The 22,049-nt window shown below is 39.1% G+C and overlaps 1 protein-coding gene across 1 annotated transcript; it reads left to right on the top strand.

Annotated features, from left to right (window-relative positions):
• Positions 1 to 7: 7 nt before the first annotated feature.
• CEP97 (centrosomal protein 97) lies at positions 8 to 13,759 on the top strand. Its single transcript, XM_068180894.1, has 11 exons — positions 8 to 216; positions 2,451 to 2,593; positions 3,500 to 3,658; positions 4,059 to 4,160; positions 4,626 to 4,739; positions 6,038 to 6,204; positions 7,465 to 7,629; positions 9,457 to 9,590; positions 10,104 to 10,875; positions 11,882 to 11,957; positions 12,693 to 13,759. Exons 1-11 carry the CDS (start codon positions 165 to 167, stop codon positions 13,404 to 13,406), a joined length of 2,598 nt encoding a protein of 865 aa, XP_068036995.1. The 5' UTR covers positions 8 to 164; the 3' UTR covers positions 13,407 to 13,759.
• Positions 13,760 to 22,049: the final 8,290 nt, after the last annotated feature.

The raw sequence follows: 22,049 nt of genomic DNA, 5'->3' as shown, positions 1-22,049 counted from the left end.
CGGGACCCGCCGCTCTAGCCAGCATAAAAGGCGCGGAGCTCCCGTGGCGGAGCGGCCTGGCCCATCGGTGCCCAGCATAAAAGGCGCGGTGCTCCCGTGGCAGAGCGGCCTGGCCTATCGGTGCCTGGCGCTAGGTTGCCTGGCGGTGTTGTCAAGCGCGGGGCATGGCGGCAGACGGTGCTGCGGCCAGGGCGGGGGATGAGGCGGCCGGAGCGGGTAAGGGCAGCCCCAGACGGGGGCCGGCAGGGCCGCGATGGTGGGGGCTTCGGGTCCCCAAAAGCGCTGTGGCGCTCGGTGGGGCGCGGGGGTTCGGCACTGTGGAGGCGGCGGCGCCACCTCCTCTCGGGGTGCGGGGCCGCTCCGCTGCCCCCGCTCTCAGCCGGCCCCTGAGGGCCCCGCGGGCCTGGAAGCGGCCGGGGTAGGGGGGCGGCGTGGGCACCGCTTCCTGCCCTGAGGAGCGCCTCGGCTCGGGGCAGGACGGAGCGTCTGTCCATCGTACTGGAGGGTCCCGCCGCCTTGTAGAACCTTTATAGGTCAGGATTTGAATGATATAGGGCCCGTTTTCCCTAGAGGGAAGGGCTGAGAGGTCTTGGAGACAGCGCCACTTCTGAGGGTGTAGTTCCTTGCTTCCTGCCAAACGAGAATTAAGCAATTTTGAAATGTTTTTCTGGGTCCAGAAAGCCTATTAAGAAAATGTCGTTCCCCAGGTATTACATTAATGAGTCTGTATAGAATAGAATTATATTTATTTCGTAGTTATACGTGTGTATATAATTCATGCTGTGTACTGAATTGCTATGCTTAAGCAAGCAAAGTAAAGCTTGTTGCAAGGAGAAATACAGACGATGGTGAAAGAGAGACCTATGCTTCTCTGAATCTTGAAGGTGCTCATAAAGTATACCCCCAGACAGGGAGATAACTCCTCTGTGAAAGAGAGACCTATGCTTCTCTGAATCTTGAAGGTGCTCATAAAGTATACCCCCAGACAGGGAGATAACTCCTCTGTGAAAACCTTCCTTTGTCAGCATCATGGAGAAGTGATTGTAGCAAGTCTGGCTGCAGGCAACAGTGAAGCAGGTGGATGATGTTGCCATAGAAATACAGGTTCTTTGCAAATAGCTGTGTGTATTAAGTAGCAATTGGATCACGCTATACTTGAATGCTGGAAATCTATGAGAACCATGTGTAAAGCCACATTCCGAGTGCCCCAGTTTGAATGGGCCTCCTCATGTGCACGAATAAAAGGATTGCTCTTGCCCTGTACTGTGGGTCCTTGCCTCTCTCCTAGGCTGGAGGGGCCAGTTCTGAATTTTTGTAACAAACCCTTGGATAAATGAGCAGATGCAAAGTTTGTCTGTTCAATTAAAGTGACCAAGGGGTTGCAGAAATGGCTGCTTGAGTGAGAAATAAGTCATACTTTCTCCCTGAATGTGCAAAGACAGAGTGATGGTTGCCAGCTCTGCCTTGCTGCTCTCCAAAGCTCTTGGGGCAACCGTGGTTTTGAAAAAAAATATGGGAATGTAATAAATGTCATCAGACATCTTTTTTAGAAATCCATGTTCTCTAGCTGACAAAACGGTACACAAAAAATGTTTGTCTCCATCCATAGTGTAACTAAACCCTAAAAACCTATAAACTGTAATATTAATACGTGCATCATATTAGGGTGAGAACACTATTTGGGATATGTTGCTGAAAAAAGAAGCATTATTTCTGAACAGATACTAAGAGATCAAGAAGCACTACAGTGATATTTGTACATCAAATATACAGCAGAGGCTCAGTGTATGAAAATTATTATGATTATCAGGTGTCACTTTGGGTACCCAGTGATTCAAGCTCCCTGTGGATGGCATATGTTTGCCTTTTAACTTTATGTTGTGAGCCTTTCTGCATGGAACATTTGAATTTTGTGTTGCATTAAGTAAATTGTAGGCTAGCCCATTTACAGTTTGTTCCTCCCAGTGCCCCCAGTACTGTAGGGTGGCTGCATGGATGGCTTCTTAGTTTAGAAAGAATGCTTACACATAGTTGACAAGCTGCTCAAAACTTAATTTCTCTGAAGAATTAAAAAATTTCGGTTCTTTTGAAATTTGGGGTTTTGAGGATCACACCTTTAAATTTAGCTACCAGAATTCTGCTGCATCTCACTTTAAAGGATCTCTTGTGACTTTCCCAGAATTCTGCCAGAGTTGTTAATTGGAACAGTGTCTGGTATGTATATTTTCCAGTAATTGGATCAGTTACTCTTAAAGTGTTCAAGCTCAAGTCATTTTGTTGAAGTTGTTCTTTTCCAGTTTTACATGGAAAAGAAAATTAATCAGTTTTTCAAAATTATCTGCACCTATTATAAAACAAATATTTTTGTCTTGCATTGTTTTTCCAGTACATGTTCTTATATATGAACTCTGTGGTGCTTTTTTGTTGTTTTTCCTCCTTTTTTTTCTAAGGCTTGGTAGTCAACTGCTCAGGTCAAGGATTGCAAAAACTGGGTCCAACCTTGCCCTGTGATGCTGATACTCAGACTCTGATTCTGGACAAAAATCAGATAATTAAATTGGAACACTTGGAGAAATGCAGGAATCTGATGCAGGTCAGTGTTACTTGATTTGAAATTATTATCAAATAATGGTGATGTTAGAATTTTCTGCCTTCAGGCCACATTATGTAATGAAATAAGCTGACAGTTACTGTCTTCACAGGAAAATAAATGATGGCTGACATAAGTAGAAGGCTTTGCTTTCAGTGGAGGGGGCTGTAACTAAAAATGAGCTAAAAAAATCCTAATGGGGGAGGGACATCATAAGGACACTTAGAAAAGTCACTGATAACTCAAATTTTGATACTTCTTATCTTTTGAGTACATGGACTTTGTAACCTTAAAAATAACTTAATATTATCACTGAAAGTTCTTCTGGATAGACTCGAAGCTGCCTGATAAACTTCTACAGACCAGCTATACTGACTTGGCAGAGGTGGGGTTTGTTGCTACAACAAACCTTCACCACACTGCCTGCTTGGGTGATCATGTTACTGAAGTGTGTGTCTAGTCTGGATTTACCCTTTAAAAAGTTTGTGGTTTACAGTCCTATTAATACAGAACCTGTTAGAGAACTGTGTGAAATACATTTTGTCCTCTGCCATATTGACAGTAAGTGCAATTTTACACCAGGAATGGGGCAACAATTTGCACAATGAATTGGCAATTCTGATATTAAAACCTAATTTTCATATGATACAGTTCCTCATTCTTTTTCCTTTTTTTAGCTATTGCTAGGAGAATTTCCTCTTATGTTTGTGAAATGAGCTGTGAGGACTCATGTTCTTTGATCAGTAATTTATTTCCTGACTCTTGCAGGTTTTTTGTCTGTGCCATTTACATGAAAATGAAATATGTAGACTGAACAAGTATCTGTTGGAGTAGATTTTTAACTATTAGAAATAAAATCTTTCTCTATCTGCATAGTTAAAACTGTTTATTTTGTGTGTCTGTCTGCAGCTCTCTGTAGCCAACAACCGTTTGGTGCGAATGATGGGTGTAGCAAAACTGACCAAGCTCCGAGTGCTCAACTTGCCTCATAATAGTATTGGGTATGTGGAAGGGCTGAAGGATTTGGTGCACCTGGAATGGTTGAATTTGGCAGGAAATAACATTAAGGTAAACTATTTAGTCTGTTGTATTTACCAGAATCTTGTGTTATTGAAATTTGGAAAATGCTGCAAAGAAATCTGAATATGTTTTGATTGGAACAACAATGTTAATGTTTTGTGTCTGCTGGCTTATCAAATACAAGATGGCAGCTTTTGCAGTAGAGTTGTCTAGGAAAAAATAAAAGGTTTGTTATGAAAATGAAATGAAAGTAAGGAAGTAGTCTCCAAAATAAGAAAAATAATTATTATCTTTAAAATACAACTGTATTAAAACATAGTTTTTACTTTGTGTTACTTAGCTAGTGGGTTTTTTATCTTTCAAAATAGTTTATAATTATTTATACCTGGTTTTATTTAGTAGCTAAAAAGAGTTACTGTGAGTAACTGATTTCTTTTTTTTTTTGTAGGCCATTGAACAAATCAATTCCTGTCTGTCTCTTCAGCATCTTGATCTGTCAGACAATAACATAGCTCAAATAGGCGATCTCTCCAAGCTTACCTCACTAAAGGTAGATGTTCTATCTCTGTTTTTATTGCATTCTATACACAAAGAAATTTGCTTTGAAAATTGCTGCCTTTAGACATTCACTCTTTGAACACTAGCTCTTAGACCATTTTAATTCATGAACTGTAATTTCTAGAGGGAAGCATGTAAATATTCTCTTCCTTGTTTTGAAGTTGCAGGAGCTGAGGCAGTGATTTTTCTATAGCCACTCTAATGATTTTGATGAAGATATGATAGTGATATCTTCTTCCTATCATGAATCAAAACAAAACATACTTCTAACTCTTCCAACATGCACACTGTAGAGAAAAACGTTTTCAAATACATTTTTTGGTAACTGTGACCAGAAAGTCTTACTTATACTTCTTTTGCAATGTATTTTTGTCAGGTGATGCCTGAAAAAGAAGTCTGTGGGTTTTGATCAAACATTCATTTCATCATGTGTTCATCATGTGTGTTTATTTTATAGACTCTGTTGCTACATGGAAATATTATAACTTCACTTCGCACTGCCCCTGCTTGCCTACCTCAGAGTTTGACTGTTTTTTCTTTGGCAGAAAATGAAATCAGAGACTTAAATGAGGTAAGATACAGAAGATAGATCACCTTGTCTTTAGGTAGACTGAAAGAAGGAAGTTGAACAATTTTTTTGAGGTTTAACTGAAAATGGGCTCTCTTCTTTGAAACAACCCAACTTTTAATAGTTTATTTGTTTAGATGTAATAACCATATTTGCATTAGCTGCACGAGCTAGTGGTATCTTTTAAAACTTAGTCTGGAAAGAAATTTGCCTTTTTTGTTATGTTTTTCTTATTCAAGTGTAACGAGCGCAGATCTCCAGGACGGTTTGGATGGATGAGAGATCTCTGAAGTCAGGTCTTAGAAAATGTGGTTTATTAAAAGGGGGAAAGGCCCTGCTTGGAGTTGCCAGGGGCAACTCGTGGCAGGCCCAGGGGGAGAGGGAGAGAGAGAGAGAGGGAGCAAGGGTCCAAGAGAGGAAGGTCCAAGAGAGCGTCTGGTCCCTCGGGCACACCTTATCAGGGGGCTTCAAGGTGGGCTGGAACAGGACTTGGGCCAATGGGGTCACAGATACCTGATACTTCAGGGGAGGGTTACAGGTATGGGATGAACCATACATTGGGGGTGAGACAGAGCATTCCATTTGACCCTTGGACCTATCTGCAGGTAAAGGGCATTGTTTAGGCATTGTCAGAAGGGGGGATTGCTTTCAGCCTGGCTATACTATTGTTTTCTAGTTATTCAGTAGTCAAGGTTTGCTATTTCAAATCTAGTTCTCATCTCAATGTCTGTATTTTCCAAATCTTTTGCCAGGCAATCATATTTATAAGGTTTTCCTATTTCATCTTCCCCAACATTCAAGGATGTTACTTTTAGGCCTAACCTTTTGTATTTGTCTGCATGTTGAAAGCTGAGCTGATTAAATGCTTCAGACAGCTTCTGCAGCTGCTGGGATTAGAGCAGAGGTTTGAATTGCACTTGTTGCCACTGACCTATTTTTCAAACACTGTGTAAGAGAAACAAATAATCTGCCTGTGACTTTTGTGTTTGTTTTGTTTGTTTGATTTATTACAAGTAGCAGCCAAAACTCTTGGTTGGGATTTCATGTCAGAAGAAAACTTTTTGGTAATTTCTCACCCCATTCCCAAATTTTAAGAGAAGGTAATACTTTCCAGGACTAATAGCATTTACAGAAGAATTAATGGTAAATGGCAGTAGCTGATAGAAGGTCCTTTGTGTTCACAAATTGAATGTGATTTTTGATTTATTTGTCATTCTGTTGTTTTGCACGAGCTGTCCAGCTGTAGTTAGGAGAAATGTGGAATGTTTGCCCAGTTAACAAAGGTATCTTATTTTCTCAAGGTTTCTTTCCTGGCCTCTCTTCACCAATTGGAACAGCTGTCAGTTATGAACAATCCTTGTGTGATGGCCACACCTTCTGTCCCTGGCTTTGACTACAGGCCTTATATTGTCAGCTGGTGTCTGAGCCTTAAAGTTCTTGATGGATATGTGATTTCTCAGAAGGAAAGGTGACATAACAGTATTATTAAATCTCTAAAATTGCTACATGAAGTTTGGCTAAGCTAAAATTGCTTTAGCTAAATTTTTCATCTGTTACACTCGAATTATTATTTAGTTTGGTTAGGCAGAAGTATGAAGTTAAGCTTTTGTTTTGTTCCTCAAATCACAGAAGCACTTCTACAAAGCAAAACTGTGGTAGTAGTTCATCAATGGTCTGGTACCTTTTCTTTACAGCCTCTTTGACTCTGCAGAATGTGACAATCAGCAGGAGTTAAAGCTGTTGTCTTGGGGGAAGCTCAAACTTGTCCTTATATAAGCATCATTTGCGTGTGCATTTCTAGATTTGGCATTTTTTTGTTATCAATTAGTTAAATATTATTTTGCTCAAATAATTTGTTACTGTATCACTGTGCTCATTATATCACTATGGTATCTGTATGACAAAGTTCTTGACATCCGAATAGTGCAAGCATAACTATTATCCAGTATAAACACATTCCAGTCCAGGACACTAACATATTCTAGGACATTAATGTCCTTTTCCCCCTGTTACTAAAATAAAAAAGGTGCCCCTTTTTGGTCAAAGGTAAACCAATTCTTTTTTTGTTTCACCATAACGTGCTATGACTTTCCAAGAGAGTTGCCTGTTGGAATTCTAGACTTTTTTTCATGACTAATGGGATGTTCCGTATCAACTGTATCTACATGTACTTGTATATATACAAATGTATATACATGTATTTGTATAATACATGTAGATGTATTAAATGTAGATGTATTATATGAAATATTCTCAGGCAGAAATTAATTTGAAAAACAGACTTGAATACTTTTTAGCAATATTTGCTCTCTTTGTCTGTTTTGCATATTTTTATGAACTTCTCTGTTTCTGTGAAAGCTTTGCTGATAAGTTCATTGAGACAAATGTGTTTTCAGTGCTCAAAGACTACACACAAAGCAGAGACTGCACAGTTTTGGACAAGTGGTTTTTTTTGGTTTTGTTTTTTTTTCGTTTGTTTCATTGATGCTTAAATGAATGAATACATTATTCACTGTTCTGTTAATGGCATTGCCAGTTTCCCTGGGCATTGCACGCGTTCCATGTTTTGCTTAGATTTGTAGATTAGCTCTTTGGTACCCACTAGAAGAACTGTAATGAAAACAGTTACTGTTTCTATGCTGTGAAGAACTGTAATGAAAACAGTTACTGTTTCTATGCTGTTTATTAAAGGTGCCATTTATTAAACCATTTTCCCCCTTCCTAACAGTTTGAAAGCAGAATGGCTCTACAGTCAAGGGAAAGGAAGGTCATTTCGACCTGGGCAGCATGTTCATCTAGTTCAGTACTTGGCTACTGTTTGTCCTCTCACATCTGCATATGGACTCCAGACAGAAGAGGATGCCAAACTGGAAAAAATACTGAATAAGCAAAGGTGAGAACTTAGTTTCTTTCTTAGAGAATGCAATTGAGAACATAATTATATGTCTGATGTGTTAGATGTAGTAAGATTTTATTTTAAGTATTTCAAAGTAACAGTGAGGGCTGGAGATGCAAAGTGTCATGGAGGTACAGGATGTGTCCTAGATGGGAATGAGGGGCAAGGCAGCAGCAGCAGGAGTGTTTTCCTGCTTTCTGGGCCATCTAGGGGAAAATTCCTTCATATTTTTCAGTCTGTGCTTTGTAGGACACTGAAAGTAATTTGTGTTAGAACTGTGATTAAAATAAACTATGCACTGGGATTTTTGTTTTAATTGCCACACAAAAAAATGATGAAAAGTTCAAAGAGGAGCTTAGCTTTTGTTCTAATTGTAAATGAGGACTATTGTGGTACAGTGGTGTATCAGCCACTTTTTTATTGTTGAGATGTTCTTTCTTGGTTTAAAGTTAAAGTTGTCCTTTGAGGGATGCTGTTCCCAGTGATGTGTTTGTCCGCTTGTATCTGGCATCTGAGGTCTGTCAGCAGAGGCCTCTGGAGAGCCTGCTGGTTCTGCCAGCTGTAGCTGTGTTGCTAAGGTCTGTGCAAATACATGAGTAGAGTTATCATGGTGCGTTTTTTTGTCCATGTAAAGGTGAACTAATTTTGGTTAGAAGGAAGAAAACAAAGCAATACAGGTTGTTCTTCCCCAGGACCTATTTACAAAGTTTTTCTTGCAGTAAGAGCAGAAAATTCAGCTCCCGGGAACAGACTACCTAAGTGGCATAGTGTGGTTAAAAAGCTAAGCAACGAAAGTGTTGTAGTTAGCAGAAGGGTATTGCATCAAAAGGACCAGAAACTTGAAAGTATCTGGAAAGAGTTACTGCCCACTTTGCAAGTGTAGATTGGTCTTGGGAGGAAATTATAGAAATGCTGTAGCTGTTTCTGAGGAGAAGGTGCAGTCAACGCATCTTGACCTTGGAATCTCTAGCTAAGTGCTCTAGCATTCACACGTTTCTGGGGAAAATTCAGGAAGTTGTTCTGCTAAATATAACTCTTCAAAAATTAAACATCCCTCAACAACCAAGCCAAAAAAAAAAAAAACCCTAGCAGAAAAAGCAATCCCCCCCAAATCATCACCTGTATGCATATATGATTTATAGGACAGTTTGACATTGTCCTCTGTCTCCTGAGCTTCTAATTTAGCTGTGCTGAAACAACCTGTGTGTTCTTTGAATTTGTAAAGGATGATTTCTTTTGTTCTGTGAAAATATTTGTTGATTTGTACTAGGATATTGAGCTGTTAGTAACAGGAGTAACAGGACCTATTCCTTGATTCACTCACTTTGAAATGTAAAAGATACTCCCACATTCCTCAAACCCCTCTATACCTATACACATAATGTATTCCACATTAGACACTTAAAATATCTGCATGCTTTCTTTGTGTGTAGAAATAACCTCATGGTTTTCAGTCTATAGTCAGAATTGCTTGTTGGGTTTTTCCTCGTTTTTCTTTGGTTTTTTTTTTTTTTTTTTTTTTTAGTTTGGTTTCCTTGTTTGGGGTTTTGTTTTTTTTTTTTTGGTCTTTTTTTTTTTTTTTTGGTACATGTAATGAAGAAAGAGGGTATGGAGGAAGGGGAGCAGGAAAAGACTGCAATTTCCTGCTGTGTGAGTAGTCCTGTTAGTGCCTTGTGCATATAGGAGTCTGCAAAACTAGCCTCTCCTTTAGAATGTTTTGATCACTTTTTCTTTTGAAATAGTTCATAGTTTCTTTTAGATATTTTCTGTACAAAAGAAAGTCTAAAAGGAACATAAAATCTGTTGTTGGCACTCTGTGCTTAGACTCCACCAGAGGCAGTTGATGCATGAAAACCAAAATGAGGAACCACCTACACCTTCTGTTCCCAGCAAAACAGTGCCAATTGCTCATGAACACAGTGGCCTGGCCCAGCCATCACAGATGGTTCTTGAAAAGGGTAAGTAGCTTATCTACACCTGTGATCTAACCTGTGGAAATAAATATTTTTCTTTTGAACATAGGTAACTTTGTGGAAGGAATTTCAGAACAAGGCCCTGTTATAATTATATTTTATTGATTTTTGATTTTCTCAACTGAAGTTATACTTTGTTTCTAAAAATCCAGTCCATGCTTATTTGTGTCTTGAAATGCTAGTAGACTGGTTAGGTGAAAAACCCAATCCAAGAAACTAAGGAGTTACTACTTTGACTTTTGCATTTTATACAAGTTTATTCTCCAAGGAAGTGCAGTTTGAGCAATTTCCTGTATGCAGTATTTGCCAAGTTTGGATGTTACTGTGGTGCATATTGTCCTGATACAGAAATGATGCTCATCATTACTAACATGTTAAAACATCTTACCCACCCCGGTGCTAACTGTCAAAACCAAACTGCGAATCCCTATGAATTAAACAAACTATTACTATTATTGAAATACTCTAACACTATAATGTGGCTTTCTGCCTATCTAGAACCTGTCATCCTGAGGAATTCTTGGGTTGGACCAAGTGCAAACAATGATCATTCCTATGCAGTAAAGAACACTTTTCTTCATGAAAGAAGCTTTCCCAAGGAGCTACACCTCGAAGATGTACAGACAGATGAAGACAAACTAAACAGCAGCCTTTTATCCTCAGAGTCGGCTTTCATGCCAGTTGCTTCAGGATTATCTCCAGTGTCTCCTGCGTCAGACCTCAAGCTACGTGGAATCAATTTGGGCCTAGAAGATGATGATGATACAGTGATTGAAGGTGTGAGAGATAATAATAGTAGGGAAACTACTAACAAGCAAGAAGCTTTGCCTGTTACAGGAGAGCACCCTAATAAAGCAGCAGGAAGTGTGGAAAGACAAGAGAGTATCAAAGAGATCCTGCAGGTGCCTGCTCCTCATCCAGTAACAGCTGGCCTGGCTGCAAAGACTGGCAACTCTTTAGGGGCCTCTGAAGGCCAAGTTATGTACAGTCACCCCAGCATTTTGTTAGGTGCTGAATCAGGAGTAAAAACTCATTGTCCTGACCAGATGACAGAAGAAAGGTCTGGTTCACTGGCTGTGCAAGGTGCAGCACCAGCTGATCAAGGTGCAGCTGAACTGCAAAGGATGACTGAAGCAGCTACCAAGCTTCAAGCTTCCTGGAGAGGCTTTTACACAAGGAACCACCATCCTCGAGCCAAGGAAGTGCGGAATGAAATTCGACTACATAGAATGCAGGAGCACATCATTTGCTTAACAGCTGAAATAGAAAAGTAAGTTGAGGTCATGCTGTATATTTGCAAGTCTGTCTGAATATAACCATCAATCCAGAGTATTTCAAAACATATATATGGTATAACTACTCACAGTAGAACCTAGCATCAGAAACATAAAACTGATTACATTACATGATCGCTTCCCGTAAGGTAAGCACAGTGTTGCACATAGCTATTCATACTATCAAAGGGCCTTCTGTAAGTGGATTGGGTTAGAACACATTTTTCTATTTCTCTTTTAGTAGGACTTGCATATTTCAAAATAGAAATTGCTGTGTGGGATTTTCTGAAGTTTGTCTCCTCACAATTACAGAGTCTATAAATCAAGTGTCCATATTGAGAGCCATTCTTCTGTTGCTGTGAAAAAAATTTCCTCTACCTTGTATGATACAATTTTAAAACGTGATTCTGTCTTTGGTTCTGTTTTAATTTTTGATCCTGTGAATCCGTGTTTGGAGAAGATCATGGTCAAAGTTCCTCAATTTGTAAGGCAAAATTTCTGGATTTATTTAAGATCTTTCTGGATGAGCCTGTATCTATTAGTCTGACAAGCTCTTTTTCTTTACTATCACAAGTGACAAAAGTTCTGTAAATCGAGTTGAGTGCTCAGTGAAACTCCAGAAACTCCCAGTGCTTACACACCATACTCCATACATATATCAGTGGGACAGCATAATTTGAAATGAAGAAGGGGAGGAGGGGGTGATAGTTGTGCATGAAAAAATAAGAGCTCGGGTTCAGTTTAGAAAAAGACACATTATTGCCAATCCAACAAATGTGCTGCAGTAAAAGGAAGCAGAATTTAAATGTAGCTGAAAAAGAAACTTGAAGTCAGCAGCTGGGTATTTATGGCAAGCCAGACTGCAGTAATTTCCTAATGTTAGGCTCTGTTGTATCTTTCAAAAGTGCTGTTATATAATAGCCATGTTTGTGTTCTTGTTGCTCTTGTTACCGAAATGTTGCTTATTTAAGCTGCATAAATTTTGGATGTGTGCTCTTGCAGACTGAGAAAAGAAAGAGATGAAGATAAAATGCAGAGGCTTGTACAGGAGGAAGCTATCAAATTTCTTTGGAACCAGGTAAGTAATTTTAGTCCTCTTGTTTTTCTGCTTAAATGTGAATTTAGAATTCGAATTTGAATCTGCCTATATGTGAATTTGCATTCTTTCTTACTGGAGATCCTGAAAAGATAGTCAATATGGTTCAGTTTTTCCAGTGATTTGAGTGGTTTAATAGAATCTTATTGATGTGTTGTTTGCTATACTGATACTGTGGGGGAAAATAACTCTCAGAACATTAGTGCAAGAACACTGGTTTTATTACTAAAGGCTAAATTGTGGCCTGGTGTAGGAAGGAAGACAAAATGCAAGAAAAGCTAAATAAACTTAAGCAGGACTGTGGAGAATGATGTTACTGTAAATGCCCATGGCAAGTGAAATGATTCCAAGCTGTTTTGCTTGTGAGCAACTCATTTTTGAGGCCGCAAAGTTGTTAATACACCTTTTAATAAGCTTTTCTTCCAAAAATAAGGCTGTCTTCTTAAAAACAGATAAATCCTTTCTGGTTTTAAGAACAGATTTCTTTTTCTTCAGGTAGTTGAATTGGGAGCTTGTGTGCTCTGTCAGTGTTGGGCATGTATGTTTAAAAGCCATGATTTCAGTGAGAAGAACAAAATTTCCCTAATGATATCAGAAGCCTTTTGTTTTTCACTTGATCTTGGATTTTATACCAGAGCTTGGTTGCTGAATGCAAGAAATCCACTAGAAATCAAAATACATCTAGCTGCATTTCATAATGAATTTTTCTCTATACAGGTTAAATCCCTTCAACAATGGCAGCTTTCAGTGATGCAGAACTTAGGTGGTGCTGGGATCCCTTCAGCCAATACTTTATGTACATCCAAACCACCTCTTCAGTCGTCTGCAGTGGAGCAAGAAACCTCACCAGCTGTTAGTTCTGCTTTGTTAGTTCCAGCTAGTGAGGATGATCTTCAGGAAAGGTCCTTGTTGCAGTTCCCAGACTCTGGCTTTCATTCTTCTGCAGCTGATCAGACTCATGCCAGTGACCTGTGTAGCTCTGAAAAGAGCTCAGCTGAAGGAACTGAGAGCTCCCTTTCAATGGAAACCATCAAACAATGTGGCAATTGTGATTTTTTAGCATGTTGTTCTGAAGAGGATGGCCCTGGGGAGTGTGGGCAAAGTAAAGAGAGCTCTAGTAATGAGCAGGACAGCGGACTGATAGAACAGTATTTAAAATCTGTTCAGCAGCTGGAAGAGGCTGATGAAGACACAGATTGCAATGAGGAAATGGAGGGCAGCTGTCTACAGATCACTGTGTCAGCAGAAAGCCAAGATTCTTCCTCTGACACAGTCTCTGTAGAGCTCTCTCAAGACACATCTTCCCCTGTCCAAGGTGAAATCTATCAGACACCACCAGAAGGCTACAAACTGAATTCAGGAATAGTAGAAGGGAAGCAAACAGGCTGTGATTCTTCGTTTCAGATGCTGCATGTTGGAATAGCTGTATAATAGGATCACTTCCACAAAGGACTAGGGATTCCATTTCACCTTCTCTTTTTTTTCCTGTTTATACAAAACTTATTTTTCATGTGTTCTGTTTCAGATTTTGACTCATGTTATGAATTTGTTGTAATTACTATTTTATTGATGTTGCTGAGGATTGACACTAACTATGCTAACCTGAAATCAGCAAAGTTCTCAGTGACAATCATTATGCACTTTATTTTCAAACATAAAACTGGTATCCTAATAACTGGCCTCCATTAAATTAATTCTGAAGATTGGGTGGTGGTCGTGGTAATGTTTCCTGCAAATTCACTTTGGTGAATGTGTTAGTAAGTATTTGTTTGGGTTTTTTTTCCTGCAAAGAAAGATTAAGCTCTTATTTTTCAAAGAGAAGCAAACAATGTGTGAAGAAATGGAGTCAATACAGGCAGTATATCCTGTCATAGGCAGGATGCAGCCTCCTGAGAAAGATGAAAAGTTGCTTTTCAGACTTCTTTTGACTTAAACAAAAGTAACTTTGGTCAGCATATCAAAGATGCATTTCAGAAAACCAGTGTCCAAGTCAGCTACTATTTTGTAAATAACTTGAAGCTGCTGGTGAGGAATTAGATAATTTACATACAAACACTGAAACAAGGACTTAGAGGAGAGAGACCACAGGGAGCTTCAAACAAGCCTTGACCTGTGTTTGCCCTGGGGTTGAATTTCCCTGCCTTCTCAGGTAAGACTCAAAATGGAACCAGTAGCAGTCAGGACTTAGTAAGAATTTCAGAAGGGCATGTGATTTGGGAACATCATTTCCATGTCTGGCCTGCTGGATTACAGCAGTAGACTTGCTGGCATATGTTTTGCTCCACTAGGATGCTAATGTCCATGTGGGATCTGGACTTGCATGGCTTTCAAGACGTTAGTGAGTTTGATGGATCACAACTACTTCTATCTACAGGTATGAATACTGAAAGCAAATGCTATGACTTAACTGTTTCCTGATATCCCTGTTGGGATTTTTTGTTGTTTTTTTCCCCTATATATCCAGTAGCTGACATTTTAGTTAGACCTGGATAAAAAGTTGTATTTCTTCCGTGTTAGCAAAAATGCTGAGATACCTAGGCTGTGTTTTCAATTTAAACACTGGGAAAGCAGCAGGGTTTGTATCTTACCTAGCCATGGCTATGTTGGGTTTTTTAACGGGAAATGATCAGGGATCTTACTATACTTCAACAGTGACATGAGAAATCCATTTTGCCATGTGATTTGTGATGGCCACTAGTGAAATAAAAGTTGTTGTTGTGATTTACAGGGATCAGTGGCATTTGCTGATGCTGCATTTTGCAACATGTACTGGAAGCTCAGTGTTGCAGTAGTTTGCTAATGTTTACTTCTCAGTTACAAAGACACATGCTTATTGTAATTCTCTGGATCCACAGGTTGACTTCTGGTGCTATGGTGTCATGAAAACCAACTAGCACTCTTTTAACTCATTCATGGCCATGTTACCATGTAAAATAATTTAGTTTTTGTGAAAGCTTTGGTTGCATGTCTGCTTTGGTTCCAAGTTGAAATTTACCACTACTCAGGAGTTTGGGATGGGGCCAATATCTGCTTGAGGCCTCAAAATATCCTTTATTTAGAACATAAATGATGTATTGGACTTGTACCAGCCATGTTCCCAGTGGTGAAGTTTGCCTTGGAAGAATAAAGCTTGCCTCTCTGTATAGAGTAACCATCATCTTTTTTTCTCCCACCTCAAAAAAGTTCTCGGACACCAACTTCTCCAAAGAGCTGTCTCTGCAGTCAGGCTGACCTTTGACTGTGCCTTGCATATATGGGAGCATTAAAGAAAACCCATAACAGCAGAGGTGGTAGGTTCTTAATGTGCTGTCTTTCTAACTGAATGTAGTCACAGCACATTTGTAGTATGACCATATTCATAATCAGATCTTAGAGCACAGTTGTGCTTGGGTATTGAAAATGGTACAGGTGCATTAATGTTTCACAACGTCTGATTACCTGGGCAAAGCAGTGTGTAGTCCACAGGATCATACCTTTGTCCTCTGAAGGTGCTGAATTTGGCTTTAAATCTGCCATGCTTGGGGATCTGCAGTTCATAGGACTTAGCTCTTTGAATGTCAAGATGTTATATAAAACCCCCAAACTTCAAAGAAGCTTCTTTGCATATTGAGAAAGGAATTATTTCAGTGTTTGAAACAGTTCTGAATCTTGCACTCTGGAGGCAGTGGTCAGGTGTAAGGTCTCTTTCTTGACAGAGTGCTATATTGCAAGACCTGGAAGAAACTAGACCACTGCCTGGATAACAATGTTTCTCTTAGTGGAGACACTGAGGGGAGCATATGTATTTTGCTGGTTTGGATTCTCACTTTTGCTGCACAGTTTGAGGTGAAACAACTTTAATTTTGGAGTTGTCAGAGGGGGGGGAAACTTGGTGCAAGTAAATTTTTTCTGGAAGCCCTAGATGTTTCTTGATATGTCATTTTGTTATTAGAACTTGCAAGCACAATGACAAGGCAACTTACTTTAACTAATGCCGAGGTCAGCTGTTGTCCTTATTAATGTGTAACCTATATATACAAAAATGGTTTTATGCAGGTACAGCAAAGCATGTACCAGCAAATATTCAGCTTTATCTTAATTTTTTTGGGAAACAGTGAAATACTAGAAAATTTTTTTCTAATATTCTGAAAAGTATCTTGCATGTGTAGAAGATGAGTTACCTAAATATAGAGAAATCAACGAATGGTGAAGTTTGGGATTAGTTTTTACAGGGTTAAATGTAATTAGTTTGTATATACAAAAAATATTTTCATCCTGACCATTAAAATACATACAGGGAAAGGCATAATGAGGGATACAGTGGAAAAGTAAGGAATAAAACTGGATGTATACTTAAAATTGTCTTCTTTCAGCCCTATTTTGAGCTCTCAAAGAATCATGATGTGGAAATATCATAGTTTAATATATGGCTCAGCATTTACTCATCTTTTAGTAAATTTCCTTAATCTAGGTATGTAATAGTCTTTTAGTTGGATAGGGGTGCACAGTTTTCCTTTGGAGGTGATGGAAATTTCATAAAGAAATTGGAAGGCCTAAAAGAGATCTGAAACTTTCCGGTGTTAATATTGTATTCTTTCCTTCTGAAAGGCTTCATGTTCAGCAGAAGAATGTACTATGTAGAAGAAACGCTTATCTCTTGTGTTTTGTCCTGGGCTGATCCTCCAGTGTTAGTGGGAGAGATCACTTGGTTATTTGCCAGGTAATGTTGCCAGTTCTGCCATGAGTACAGTTCAAATGCTTCTTTAATTTGCTTCAGAAAAATCATATAAATATAGGTCAGACTATTTAAACTGCACCACACAAGTAGTTTTGCCCCAAATGAGGTAGCTGGCACATGAAAGCTATTTTCAGATAGTCTGTGGCAGAAATTACTCTTTTGCCTCTTTTTCTGAAGGCTGGGAAAAGTGGTTCTATATACCATAAAGCAAGGAGGCATTAAGACTGCAAATTTTATTTTTCTGCTTCTAAACCACAAACGTCCTTCAACAAATACTTGAGAAAATCCTTGCTAAACTAAATTGCAGAAGCCTAACAGTTGTTGATAGTTAAGTTTCTTAGACAACCATAGGTTCCACTATTTGCATGCAGCAGTTTAAATAATGCACTTAGCAGCCAGTCTCTGTATTAAGATGTTGGGGTTTTTTTTCTGAATAATGTTTGTATTTGAGCTTGCAAACTGTTCCTGTTTTTTTTTATGAATTTGTATATATTGTCTGAAGAATTGCAATTTTTGTTTCTACTTGTTGCAGGTTATCTGATGGACAAAAATGGGATATATGTTCCTTTGAGATTACCTGGGTAATTTTTACTGCACTTGATGTTCTAGCGTGTCTCACACAGATACACTTTTTCCTGAGAGGATAAAATTGTAGCAGTTAGGGGAGACTGGCTGAATGACAATAAAATGTAAAAACCAGTCAGTTCTCCTGCTAATGGAAAAGACACTTCCTTTTGTTTTCCTCTCCTGTTGTATTAACTTCCCCCTGCCCCCTTCCCCCCCGTTTCCCCCTTGAGGACTGTGCCACCCAAATAAGTATGCATCAAATATTCATAAAGTCTTTCAAAATGTCTTCTTTTAATAGTTACACTTCTTTTTTTCCCAGATTGGCTTTCTAGGACAAGTTACTGAGAAACACTTGCTTTCTATATGCCTACCAAAAAGTTGGTCTATTTTTAAATGTTTTCTTTGTCAGTAATGGAAAAAGCACAGGATCCCTTTCTGGCAAGAACATAAACCAATATTTATCAGGAAAGGTGCTTTATCTCTTGGAAAGTGTCATGCCAAATTTCATTGTGCAAGAGCTCTCAGTAAGAATATTTTTTCTAGCTTCATTACATTTATAAGTATATGGGCCAAATTTATTTGTAGCATAATTCTACTGAATTAATTTTTTTTTTTGAGACTTTCACAGTGGTATTCTACCTCTAAACTAGAATTTGAGAAGAAAAAAAGAATTGGGTATTGGTTTGTCTTTCTATTTCTTGCTGTTTTCTGTGAACAATGGTAGGTGGTTAAATTGATACAGTTCATATATTTTCTATAAGTGTTTACATTTTGGATTTAATGTTTCTTAAGTATTTTGTTTATTGCTGAGTTTTGAATTTTAAATAAATGATTTGTACATTTATTGAAAATTTTATGGTGTACCTTATGTTGACTCTTATGGCTATAGTCATAATTTTACAATTGGAGAGCTGTTCTGGACATGGGAAGCTCAGGAATAGAAAGCAAGTGATGACAAGATAAGTGTTGGCATTCTTTACTTGGCACAACTGAGACATCTGATGGCCACTGTTCCAGTGCCTAGGACAGTAATAGTCTAGTAGGGTACATGAAATGAGTTCACCAATGACTCTGAAGTTGGTCTTTGTGATTTGCAGCCCTTTGTTTCTATTGCTGGCCCTCTTTCGTGTTCTTAATTACCTGCTGTGTTTAAATGAAAAGATGTGGCAGTATTCTGTACAGAGTTTTCTAGAAAGAGAATTAAGACTTAGGGGCTTATCAAGAGAAACACAATGGCAACGTGTGGTGATGCCTCTCTTGGTTTGGTCAGATACCTGGTCTCTTCTTAAATAAATGAAGACTAATTAAACATCTTTTAGGCTTTAACAAAAAGAAACAGTTGAGGAGTTCAGACATACATGGAAGTCATGTTTTACTGCAACACAGTTCTCTGAAAGGTAGAAAGAACACAACAATAACAAAACTGAAACAACAAAGCTAACTTTGTTTTCACTTAATTTGTAACACATGGAGGTTAGTGGACATTTTAAAGTCTTGACTATGTGTTTCTACTTCATTACACCAAAGAAAAGACTTTTTTTTAAAGTGGGACTCTGCACTTCTGTGAAGGTATTTACTCTTAGGCTGGTGAGGCACTGGAACAGGTTGCCCAGAGAAATGGATACCCCATCCCTGGAAGTGTTCAAGGCCAGGTTGGATGGGGCACTGTTTCCAGCACAAACCAAACACAGACCTACCATAGCCGCTGTGAAGAAAATTACCTGTCTTCCATCCAAAACCAGTATAGCTGTTCTTTCTGATATGTGGAAGATGATATTTACCAAGGGAAGGAATATCAGAAAATTGTGCTCAGGATGCCCAAATCAAACGAGTTGCCTCTGACTTCTAAGATGCTTTAAATTGTGAAAATTGAGAAGCCTGTGATCATAAAGGATGCTCTGGAAAATGTAAAGTCTGACACATTGTGTTTGAAGTGTTCATGTGTTGGACTGAAATCCATAAACCCTTAGAAAAGCCTAAACAATTCTCAGACAATGTACTGCTGTGAGGGGCAGCAGTCTAGCAGTCAGGGATGTTTGCTTAGCATTGTGCTAAACTGCATTCAAGCAGCAGCCTTTGGGAAATATTTTCCTATCCATTGTTACACCAGCTAAAGTTATCCAGTCCCTTGAGTATTAGCAGCATGTTTTCTAGTGTGGGAAGTGCATGGAAGATGTGCTGAGCAACTTACTACTGCTTATGCCTTAGAGTCTGTGGGACCTGGGGAGAAAGAGGAGACACTGAGAAATTCTACAACCAGGATTCACTTTACTTCTTTTCATTAGCAGTTCCTACAGCCCCTTCAACCTGAAGTTTTGGGCAAATGCATGTGGTATTGGAGCCCATATTTTCAAGACTGGCACTCCAGCTGTCTTGTAGTGATGAGCTCTTCAGGATAGAGATGCACTTGTCCTCATTGCAGCTTGCTCATTCCCAAGCTCATTAGCTTTACAGCAGATTGGCTTTCCTATTGGTCTCTGATTCTTTGGCTTTACTCACAGATACTGAAATTTTTAAGCACGTGAACTAGGTATTATTTTACTAGTAGGACAGGTAAGCTACCTTTATCTCACCTGCTTTCTCATATTCCTAGCTGCCTGATGCTTTCCTTCCTTTGGTGTAGCAGCGTCACTGTTAAACTGGCAGGATCTATTCTGGACAGCCTATGGCTGAGATGGCTGTGGCCATGTCCATTGTCTGGTGGAGAAATAGAAAGGAAGACCAGGAAGAGTTTCTCTTAGTCACAAAGGTGAGCAGAGCTACCTGGAAGAAATGGAAACCTGTGTTCCTTCCTGCCCGTCTCTGGAGTGGGAATGCAGGTTCATGGAAAGGCTGATGGTGCCTATAAGAAAGCTTCTCTGTAAGCTTTTGGAAAAGGACTTGAGGAAACTGCAAGAGGATTCTTCTAGCAAAAGCGTTATCCCTTTAAAGCATTAGGGGATGTGAAAACCATCTGAATGGCACCAGGTCAGCAAGAGTTTTACCGACAGTTAAATAGACTTTATTGTTACTATGCCTGAAACCAGGGGCCATGCTGAAATTGTGTGCAAGATAAGCGTGAAACTCACTGTTCTAAGGACTGCAGAAGAACAAGACCCAGATAATTGTGGAAGGGAAAAAAGACTGGAGAAGTGATACAAGGGTAATGTAGCAAAAGGAGACAGATCAAAGGTGTCTATAGAAAGAGAACAGTGTGAGTTGTGCTCTTTGCAGGCTCTCCCATGCATTGTTTGTTAAATCTCACCATACATCAGCACAAAAGCATGTTTTGGTTTGTCTCAGGGAACAAACCAAAGCATTCCTCAACACTTGCCTATAATCAAGAATGGGTTCAGTAGTCCCATATATATTATCAAAAATACTGTGTTTTATTGATTATTTTTGGTAGGTAAGAGAGAGAAGGGAAATGGGGCCAAAGGCCCAGTGTAACTTCACCTTGCTGCATATAATTCTGGAAAAAAAATAAGGAAAGACTGATTATTTTTCATTATCCAGCATTCTGTACTCAAATCAAAATAACTGGCAAGTGCTTCTGGTATGATAAACAAGGAGGGATGTAAGGTGAGCAACAGGTGCTAAAGCCGTACTTCTTTTGGCACTAATGACATTTAGATGTTGCATGGTGATGAGGTGGAACAGACCTCACTAATGCCATTGACTCTCAAATAACCCAAACAGCCTTTTACATGGGGCCTTCTGCAGAGCATGGGGACAAACACAGAGAAATTGATTTCTGGCCTCTGTGTAAAAGGGCTTACCATGTCAGAGATTAGAAAGGCATATTTGATTCATTATTAGGCCTTCATCAAGTCTAACTATAATGATGACTGAAGAATTTATGAAGAGAAGTAGTGTGGAGATCACTTCCCATCTCTGAGGTGAGGTGAAATGTAAAATGTGGCAGAAGGTAGCGTAGCAGTACCGATTTGCTTAGATGTGACAGGTTTTCTCACTGTTGTCACCTTCCATACCTTCACCCCCAACATCACTCCAGATGTATTAAGAGATGGGATAATGCTTGGCATTTGGCACACGAGTTTTGCCTTAGGTTGCACTTTGAGCTGCAGAATTTGTAGGGGAATTAGATGCTCATGAAGGAAGAGTGAACAGAAATGAGACTGCTAGAGAACTGATAGACTTTGTATATTGAGAGGGTAAAAAAATCAGTACCAATTATTGTTCAAAATACTGTCTTTTTAATGTGCTCTGCTTGTACAGCCAGATGGCTTTCAATTCTTGACCTACAGTGTATAATAGAAATAAAAGCTGGTGCCTGTTGAGATTTTGCTTTCTATCTCTACCACGTAACCACTGTTGTAAGATGAAGAAAGGAGAAAAATAGAGGTAAGATCACTTCTTCAAAATAGCTATGGCTGATGGGGATGGAGGCAGGAGACAGAAGTAGGCAATTTCTAACGGCTAAAATACTGTGTTCACAAGAATATTTCAGCTGCTCTGTCTTGTTTCTGGTTTTAAGCAACCCACATATTCCTTAGTAAAAATAAGCTCAAACCCTTAAGCTGTACTTATACAAAGAACTTCTGGCAGGTGAGTGTTTTGGCATTCCCAAACTTATGCAGTGTTTACTGTTATAAACGCCAATCACTTGTTTCAAAAATTTAGAAAAGTTTAATAAAAATAAAATGGTTATAAAAATAATACAAGTGTAGTAATAAAGGTTACACAATTAGAGTTAGGACAATTAATGAGACAATAACAGCAAAGAGTTACAGCTCGGGCTGGGTACCTCTTTCTGGACAAAAGTGAGCCAGGAAAAGGACCCCGTTAAA

Source organism: Anomalospiza imberbis, chromosome 2 (assembly GCF_031753505.1).
Source record: "Anomalospiza imberbis isolate Cuckoo-Finch-1a 21T00152 chromosome 2, ASM3175350v1, whole genome shotgun sequence".
NCBI classification, from domain to species: Eukaryota; Metazoa; Chordata; class Aves; order Passeriformes; family Viduidae; genus Anomalospiza; species Anomalospiza imberbis.
Note: the sequence above shows the minus strand (reverse complement) of the source record. Positions and strands in the feature narration are given on the sequence as shown.